This window comes from Asparagus officinalis, chromosome 8 (assembly GCF_001876935.1).
Source record: "Asparagus officinalis chromosome 8, Aspof.V1, whole genome shotgun sequence".
NCBI classification, from domain to species: Eukaryota; Viridiplantae; Streptophyta; class Magnoliopsida; order Asparagales; family Asparagaceae; genus Asparagus; species Asparagus officinalis.
Genome location: NC_033801.1, coordinates 105,719,432 through 105,729,528, shown reverse-complemented (window position 1 = coordinate 105,729,528; position 10,097 = coordinate 105,719,432). Strand labels below are relative to the sequence as shown.

The 10,097-nt window shown below is 33.6% G+C and overlaps 1 protein-coding gene across 2 annotated transcripts in view; it reads right to left on the bottom strand.

Moving 5' to 3' along the window:
* LOC109819716 (serine/threonine-protein phosphatase PP1 isozyme 2-like) overlaps positions 2,562 to 10,097 on the bottom strand; it is a 10,297-nt gene continuing 2,761 nt past the window's right edge. The window contains exons 4-7 of one of the 2 annotated variants that reach the window (XM_020385555.1): positions 8,668 to 8,727; positions 4,479 to 4,979; positions 3,221 to 3,771; positions 2,562 to 2,704 (exon numbers count right to left, since the gene is read on the bottom strand). In XM_020385555.1, the coding sequence (XP_020241144.1) occupies positions 3,661 to 3,771; positions 4,479 to 4,979; positions 8,668 to 8,727 (672 nt within the window). In that variant the 3' untranslated portion in view covers positions 2,562 to 2,704; positions 3,221 to 3,660. Of the gene's footprint in view, positions 2,705 to 3,220; positions 3,772 to 4,478; positions 4,980 to 5,485; positions 6,629 to 8,667; positions 8,728 to 8,826; positions 8,938 to 9,160; positions 9,290 to 10,097 lie in introns of those variants that run through there. The other variant, XR_002241593.1, reaches the window with a different exon arrangement.

Sequence of the window (10,097 nt, the reverse complement as noted above, 5' to 3'; positions counted from 1 at the left end):
TTGTGATATGGTTAATCTCAGATAAGATTTTAATAATTTTAATTTTGAAAATCTTCTTTCTGCAGATGCGACTGTAACAGGTATAGTCAATAATATTCTATAAGCAATACATGCATTTGGAAAACAATTTCGTATTTTTAAAAAATTCAGTATATCAATAGCCATCTTTGTTTCTTTTGGTAAAATATTTCGTAAGATTTTTAGTTCTCCAAATAAATCTTTCCCATCAAGATCAGAAAATGTTTTATATTTTAGGACAATTTCAAGTTTATCACAACATGCTTTCAAATTATTATCATCTAATGAATTTAACTTTTCCGAACCAAATAAAAATCCAAAAATATCTTCATATGCTTTATATTGCTCAAACCTTTTCTTTAGAGAACCAATAGCTTGATCTACAATATACAAAAAATAATTGATTCTAAAAGATTCTTCAGCTGATTGTGTTGTCTCCTCGTTAACATTCTCATCAAATTGTCTTTTTCTACGGATTTGACGTTTTACTTGAAATACAGAATCAATTTTTATTTCAGTAGCAATTTCTTTAGCAATTGTCATAGCTTGTGTGAGCCCAACTTCTCTATAATTCTCAAAAAACCTAATCAATCCTTTTACTTGATCTATAGCAATATCAATAAGCATGTCTTTAGATTGTAAAGATTTTTTAATTAAGTTAACAGCAAACAATATATCATACCAAATAATCATACTTAATAAAAATTCAAAATTTCCAATTCCATGTGTTGCTAAAGAATCTGCTTCACTTCTTATTTTGGAGTCATTATCAGTTTCTGCTAACTGAAGTAGTGCTTCTCTTATTTCAAGCGTTTGGAATCTAATTGCTTTAACGCTTTCAATATGACTTTCCCAACGTATAGCCGACAATGACTTCACAGTTAAACCTTTTACATTATTTATCAAAATTTGCCATCGCTTTGTTGAGTGAGAAAATAATGTATAAATGCGTTGTATCACTCCCAAAAAGTCTTTTGCTTTACCACAACAATTTGCCATATCACAAAGTGTTAAATTAAGACTATAACAACCACAAGGCGTGTATAAGGCTCTAGGATTTATATCAAGTAATTTTTTTTGTACACCTTGGTGTCTCCCTTTCATATTAGACCCATTATCATACCCTTGACCCCGTACATTATCAATATCAAGATTAATAGTTTTTAGCACATTTTGCAATTCTTCAAAAAGTCCTTGTCCAGATGTATCATTTACTTTTAAAAATTCAATAAAAAATTCTTCTATTTTTATCGGGCTTGTAGAAACATCGACACATCGTAATATTAAAGTCATTTGTTCTTGGTGACTTGCATCCGGAGTACAATCAAGTATTACTGAAAAATATTTAGCTTCTTTAATTTTTTAAACTATTGCACATTTGATTTTAGAAGCTAACATACTTATCAATTCATTTTGAATGCTATGACCAAGATAATGATAATGAATTTCACCATGGTCAATACGTTGAACATGTTCTTGCATTATTTCATCCCATTCTGCAATCATTTCAATTAGGCCTAAAAAATTTCCATTATTATTTTGATAAATTCTCTCATTTGTTCCTCGAAATGCCAAGTTATGTTTAGCAAGATATTTAACAACAGAAATTATTCTTTGTAATACTTTCTTCCAATGTTCCTTCTCTTTATTAATTTGCTCTTGAATATTTTTATCGATTGTTTTATTTTTCTTTAATCTTATGTGTAAATCAAGCCAAGTACTCATGTTAATGATGTGCTCATTAGTTGTTTCATGTTCTTTAAGCCTAGCACTAGGATGTATCCAATCATTAAATCCTTCATTTATTAAAGAACTTTTCTTAAAACCAATTTTAAACAATTTACAACAAAAACAGAATACTTTATCGATATCCTTTGAATAAACTAACCATTTTCTATCGCATTTCTCTCCATTTGATAAATGCCTAGTGTAAAATGCCGAAGAAAAAAATCTTCCTAATTTATTTTTAGGACCTTTTTCGACTAATAGATCTCTTATAGGGCCATTTTCCACTAATATATCTCTAGATTTTGTGTCCAAATTATCCCAAGTTCTTGGATCATAAATATTCAAATTCATGAGCATGGACTGATTAGGTTGTTCTTTGATTAAAATATTTTCATTATCATTTTCATTTTCATTGTTAATATCAATTTCATTCCGATTTTGATTCTCATTTTTACTTTCATTTTCATTTTCATTCTGATTCTCAGTTTCATTATCATTTTTATTTTCATTATGATTCTCATTTTTATTCTGATTCTCATTTTTATTATCATTTTCATTTTCATTATGATTCTCACTTTTATTCTGATTCTCATTTTCATTTTTAATTTGATCATCAACATTTTCATTCTCATACTCATTTAGACCCAAATCATTAATGTTATCATTTTCAATTGAATTTTTATCTAAATCTTGTCTCTCTCTAACAATGAATTTATCAAGCGATCCACTTTGAGTTTGGACAAATTGTTCAATTTTTCTTTTTTTCTTACGTTTATCATATCCAGATGGATACTTTCTTGGAGGCATTTCTATAATAAAATAAAAAATATTACAATCAAATTGAAAGAAGTCAAAAGATTCGGAACAATACAACCTAATTTGAAGCCTTAGATCAAGTGGAAGAGGTACTCGAGTAATCTGCAAAAGATAGTTGACCTTCCTCTTCCCACAGTCCCCCCTGTAAAATGAAAGAAATAATTTATAAGAAAAAGATTAAGAATCGCAGACTGAAAGCCATTATCAATAAGGAAAAACAGGAGAACTGTACAGAATTGCTTATGTTCGTTGCAATAGTCAAGTTAAGTAACTCTTTTGACATTATCAGTTCTCCATTTGAATTTATGCATTTATGTAATGTAAGTGTGCAATTGTTAGTGATGAGTCTACATTATCAGTTCTCCATTTGAATTTATGCATTTATGTAATGTAAGTGTGCAATTGTTAGTGATGAGTCTACCATATAAAAAATCCAAAACTGTACAGAAAGCAACTGAACATTGTTTCTCAAGCATAATGTCAAACACATGAAGGGTAGGCTGTGGTTATGATGAAGACAGCAAGTCGGCAATTCATCACTGAGGCATTTTCGCAGAAAATGTGTGGGTACTGGTTATGATGCAAAAAATTAAAAAATACCTAAGAATACCCATATCGCAGATGGAAAATTTCCTTCCATCAAAAAATTAAAAAATACCTTCAATAGAGAGAGAAGAGGGGAGGCTCGGCTCGCCAGAGGTGGTGGCCCGTGGCTGGAGAAGGGAGCTTAGGGAGGTTGCTACTTGCTAGGGATTTTGAGGATATCGGACTATCGGAGAGCCGGAGAGGGAGAGCCGAGAGGACTGAGCTCTGAGCGGTGATGGGAGGAAGAGGGAGATCGGAGAGGGAAGAGCGCCAGAGGTGGGATCGGGGTGGGAGGAGCTCCAGCCTCCAGAGTGCGACTGACGACTGTGCGAGCGAGGGAGAGATGCTGAGATAGTCAGATGCGGCGGAAGAAGGAGCGTCGCTAGGGTTTTTCACTTTTTTTGCGGAGAGCGGAGCTGCGGAGGGATAAAGAGAAGTCGGGTTTATTAAGGTGGGCCACTGGGCCTTATCCAACCCAATATAGTTAAAAAAAAATTTGGGGGCCCCCAATTTTCAGGGGCCCTGTTCCGTCGAGCTCTTGGAACTCCTCCAGAGCCGGGCCTGACAAAGATTTGATGAAAAGTAGAAAAGTATGGTCTTTCCTACGAGCTCCATCACTGGTACCTAAACAAAGAGCGAATGACAAGTTAGTCATTATAGGGCTAGAAAATGCTAAACTATATTAGTTTTAAAGTCCCCGCCACTATATCAAAACTTCGAAGTCTAAAGTTATGGTGATAATTGAGGGTTATATTTTTTATCATTTAACAAGCTCTCATAGGTTGAGAGCTCTTTTATGGGCCAAACCTGGACTCACATAGTGCATTCTTTTCTTTCTTAAATCCACATTAAATACGTTGCAAATAGGATTTGAGCCTGAGATACTTTGAAAGTCCCCGCCACTACACCAAGTTATGGTGACTTTTGTAGTTTAATACTCTGAAAATTAGGAACAAGGTAAATTTCACAAAAAACCCCTTAATTTTTGGTCTTTTCAGCAAAAACCCTTTTAAACTTTATTATAAGAGAAAATCCCTGAACTTTCAATGTTATACAAAACTGCCATAAACTTATGGAAATCTCATAAATGGTGTTAATATGAAGGGTAAACGATCTAAACTATCACTAAAGATAGAAGGGGAAGATGATAATATGTAGAAAATATATGAAGTACACGGGGCAAGATTGTCCAAAACATGTCATGGGCGAAACACATGACAGTCTAAACTAACTGTCTCTGTTGAGGTATTTTAATGAACAAGTTCATGGGGAGCGTCTGTGAAATTTACCCTTAAAAATATGTAGGAACTGTAATATCCATAAGCCCATACCTTTATTCCATCTTTACTTATCACAAAGTCATATTCACTATCAACAAGTAATGAAACCAATGTTTGTGCATTAAGCTTTGCCTCCTCTACCGCATCAAACTTTGCTAGCTTCTCTGATGAAAACGGGTACGCATCAATTCCATAGTCTTGAATGAAATACAAGACATCTGATCTTATTGTTTCCCCATTTTTTCCTGCAATGGCCAACATCAGAAAGGATCTCAACTTAAAGTATCTTACTAGAGTATCTACACTTTCATCCTGGAAAGGCAATACAAGCCGTGGGAGGTCTTCAGTGCTCTGATTGAATGATTGTTGATCTTCCTCATGGAAAATGGCTGATACAATCTCAAACATCTCTCCTTTGTCCTTCAACAATCCTTTGTCCTTCAACTTGTTGTAGATTCCCTTGAGATTATTGGTGAGTTCTTGGGATGATGGAAGATATCTTGACATAAAATAGATACCCACAAATTTTCCTTCCAGTACATCTGCTGGCACCTGAGAGATTTAGGGGGTGTTTGGTTCAATTTCTAGAAATTATAGGAAATGTTTTCCACCCAAAATATGATTTCCTTGTTTGGTTCAATTTCTAGAAATTATAGGAAATGTTTTCCACCCAAAATATGATTTCCTTGTATTTCTTAAAAAAATTATAGGAAAACACCCAAAATATGATTTCCTTGTATTTCTTAAAAAAATTATAGGAAAAGTTTTGAGAAGTTAAAAAGTATCAATTTTCTTATTTTTTTTACTTTGCTTGTTTGGTTCAAAACAAGAAAATGGCTCATAACTTTATAGAAAATGGTATGAGACAGGTTTTGTTGATTAAATAAGAAATGTGTCAGATTTCCTGTTGATTTCCTCTCATTTTGAGAGGAAATTGTTTTTTTGTAAAATTTGGTAGTTTTTGATATTTTATAGAAAATGTTTCTATAAATTTTTTGTTGAACCAAACACAACTTACAGAAATCTATAGAAAACTTTTAATTACAAAATTACCATTGTCAGATATTTTGAGAAAAGTTTTCTCAAAAAGTGTGCAACCAAACAGCCCCTTAGTTCAAATTAATATTCAAATGGCATCAAACAGGAAAAGCAGTGTTCTGTATTCTTAACAAAATGACATGCTGAATTTGAAAGTTCATTCATCTTCTTATTTGTCATGCACTATTTAGTGTAAAAATAAGAAATGAAAATTAATTGATAGGTTCATTCCAAAAAAGAAAAAAAAAAAGATAGGACTTTACAGTCTGGAGAGGACTATGATAATGGCGTGATACTGCTAAACAATATCTGATGTCATGGTGTTAATTGGATCATGTCTACTATTCTCCAGTGATTTCTTTCTTATTTAGATTCACAGACTTCAAATTAGTACTTCAATAAGAATACAAATTTAAACCTGTTTACCTTTCAATTTATGGTTTAAATATGTTTTTGCCTATGAGAAAATAAATAAACATAATCTCTATTCCACACGTAGAAAGTTCCAAGTTTTTTTTTTTGGCAAAAAGTTCTGCCTGATGGATAATAATTTCTGACTAATAGCTAAATTGTCCACAGTGCTATCAGATTATCTCTAAACATAACATTCCTTTTTTTGCTCTTTATATCTTTATATTAGATCTCCTCATGTCTACATTTATATGACTTTTGCTTTGAAGAAATGTACAAGTATTCTATGCAGATTTCTGGTGTTGGAGAACACTATATTAACTTATTCTTCTTTTCCTCTAAGAAGCCTGGAGATTAACTTGTTGACTGTCTCAGCCTATCCTTTAAAAACATATTATTTGCTTAAGACTCCTATTACTTTGAGACCATGTATAAAATGCATGTTTAAATACATCATCTTTTAATGTAATATTATCTTTTGAATATTTAATATTGTGTTAACATACACCATTAACATCAAAGAAAAATTTCAAAAACAGATTACATAGATAAAAACGCGTAGAACTTGATGTATGAAATAATATACATAGGCTATGTTCCAAAGAAATTTTCAATAATAAAGTTTAGCAGTATGGAAGATCCTCAGCCAAACCATTGTGAACTTTTTAATAAATCTAAATGCTGTTATTTGTCAAACATGAAAGAGAAATTTACTCGATGGCGTCAGTGTGTAACTACGCACAGGTTGTAACCTACAATTAAAAACTTTGTATATTAGCAAAGCTTAATTGAAAGTATCACCAGAGAGCATTATCAACACTGTTTAGTAAAGTTTCTTTAATTCCGATTCGAACCCAGGATATCTCATGTAATGAAGCCCTAGGGGTCAACTGTAAAAAAAAAAACTTAAATTTCTACAAGAAACAAATATCAAGTAGAGATTATTCAACTTTTCTCCATTATTCCCGATGAAGAAGCTCTCTTCGTTGATGATGAGCAAGGATCTTAGGACATTGGCATCCCCTGAAGTCATTTTTTGCATATCAACGAACAAAAGGGCTATTTTTATATAACTTGAAATCCCTTCATGAATAGGAAACTTGTAATTTTGATCATATTGTGATTATATTTAGATTATTTAACAAATTAAGAAAGGGGTGTCAATTGGGTTTTGCATATATGACATGCAAGTATAATCAATCTTCATTAATACTTCAATACATACCTTATAATAGCTAATGATCAATTGATCACCATGTCCTTTCTTTACATGTCCAGTATCTTCACTTTCAGAGTTACGATAAGTAACAAAACAGTCCAAGAAAATAAAAATGAGCCCATGTCATTCCAGTAATAAGCATGTGATATGACTGTGAGTCACTATTTCTCCAAAACAACCATTCATCTATTGATTTTTGCTCTTGTTGAACATTGAAAACAAGTTGAAGGATAAGCATTCATGGTGTGTGTACATATACACATGGATAGTTGTATAGAGTATTAAGAAGATCAGCTAAAAACAAGGAAAAACAATTATCCACTAAGATGGATGATGAGTTTTAAGAATTCAAGTTAACTTTTAGCTTAAAGACCATAAAGACATATTGGTGACAGAAATTCAGTACACACTGTAGATATGCATCAAAGGGAGCCTACACCAACAACGCATCAGTATCTGTTCTAGTTGGGTTATCTATGTTCAGCTGAAAAAGAAGAGGAAAAACAAGAAGAAAAAGAAGTAGCAATAGCACTAATAGTAACAGACACTGCATAATAATTCCAGAAGCTCTTTTCCTCTAACACACAGGACATTAAAATGATAGTTTCCATTCTCACAGAAAAATAACAAAGAAAATAGTTTCACAGTAAGGACATTTTCAATGTCAAAATCAATAAGGCATGGCTCAATGTCCATCTGAAATATAAATGATAAATGGTTAGCAAGATGAAGCTTCGTAACTCTATTCTACCTGATACATGTCAAATAAGTAATCTTGATATATCAAGTTCTGAACAAACAGGACGTCATTAAAAATTGACAGGAGAAAATGAAAACAGTAAACATAAGTACTGAAATGTATATGAAGCAATTTTCACAACATCCAATATAAAGAAAAATGCTAATTCAATTTTATTTTCCAGTTTTGCAGGAAGGATGGCACTATCAAGATTTGTTCATATAGTGTCAATTTTAATTATTCTTAAATAAATGCAAAACTACAACCAATGTATAAACCGAGTAAAATCAAACATGCAGCTAAAAATAAACAAAAATAGCAAGCAAACAAAAGCTTATATGTAAGAAACTCATAAGCAATATCAACTAATATCACAATAAGACCACACCAAAATAACCAAATGCAGATAAAGGCTAGCGTAATAAAATCACCAACCAGCGTGTCACCACCAGAAAGAGCAACGATGTGCTGGTCATTAAGACCCACGTGCCCAAAAACATATCGGATGTGATCATAAACATGAATTATTTAAGAAAAAAGGTTATTTCTTTTGTCAAGACTAAAAGAGGTTTCTATCAAGCAACAAAAATTACAATAATATTGAATTTGGATAATCTCCAAAAATTAGTGCTCGGTTAGTTTAGAAAACTGAAACTAAACAGATTTGACTCTTCAGATGCTTAACTAGGCAACATTAATCAAAAGATATTTTTCAGATTTTACATATGTAAACATATTATCAGTAAAAATAATGATAGTGAATTGCAAACAAAACCCCAAAGTAAATACACCCAATAAATAAATAAATAAATAAATCCATAAAAAGCTCTCACCTTGGGGGTTGTCGTCTGCACAATGGAAGCCCTCCTAAATGACAGTTTTGCCCTCCGATCCTGGAATCAGTAGGAACAAGAAATCCCCAGTCAACAACAGCAGCAAGTGAAAAGAAAGGAAAACAGGTAGAAGGAGAGTTGAGATTTGAGGAAGCTGACCATGAGAGATTCAACGAGGGGGGCCATGTCGACGAGGTTAGTGAAGAGGTCATATCGACGAGGGGGACCATGCCACCGAAAGTTAACATCCACAAATATCAATAGTAGAAACTGCAGACATAGAAAAGAATTAGATTACTCAAGGATTAATGTGACACTAGAAAGTAGACTTACATAAATATTACAACAACAACAACAAAAGAAAACAAATTATTTTAAAAATCAAGACCGGCATCTCTTCATTTCAGCTTTATCATCTGACCTCAAAGAAGAATCTCCATCATAGGAAGCCTCCATGGATTTAGAGAATGAGATTGAGAGGTAGAGGACTTACAAGTCAGGCGTCCGGCGAAAATCAGGAGTAGGAGAGGCAGCGAGGTTCGATTTGGGGAGGAAGAACTAGGGTTTTTGTGGAAGACTCGGTGGCCAACTGTAGGGTTGACGGCGGCGGGGACCTTCGATGGCAGCGCGCACCTCCGACGCAGCTGCGAGTCCTTATCAGAGTTGGGGGGGGGGAGAGAAGGCGCACGGGGATTTGGGGTTTTTGATGAGAGAGAGAGAGAACGGGGATAAATTTGGGGGTTTTCGTTGATTTTTTCGGTTTTTGGCGAAAATAAATGGGGGGGAAATTTCCCCCTCTTGCGTGTGTAGACTGAACCGACTTGCCCCAACTATTTGAACCGTTGGGGCTGGTTTCATCAGCCCCAACGGTTCTATCCATCAGTTGGGGCTGCCCCTCTTTTTACTAGTGTTTGCAAATGTTTTCAGTCTCATTTTAGTAAGCAGTCATGGTCCAACATAGAGAGGCGAGAGAGGGTCTAGTGATCTCGGTCTATTGCATTAATGCATCAGAAGGATGTAAACCCTAGGTTATCTAAGTCTACTAATCCAACAATTAACATATATTTGGTGCACAATTAATGCAATGGGTCATAACACTGGAATGTTTCTCGGAGGGCTCGATGAATCCAGATAAGATGAATTCTGCAGAAGCAATTTTTCTGAATCAGGTTTTGCAAAGGAAATGCTGCTGATGGATTTTGCTGAGCATGCCTGTGTTACATGGCAACGAATCGGTTTGAAATTGAGCTAGCACTACTATATACAGTTTCCTGTATTATTCATTTGTACACAACTTTTTGTTTTTTATAGATTTTACATGGAAATAGAAGATCAAATGGAAATATGCGGTTCAATAAAATTGAATTGAGTATGAATTTCACCCTCTTTCTTCTTTTTACTGCTTAAGTTTTTCTTGGTTTTCCATCTTG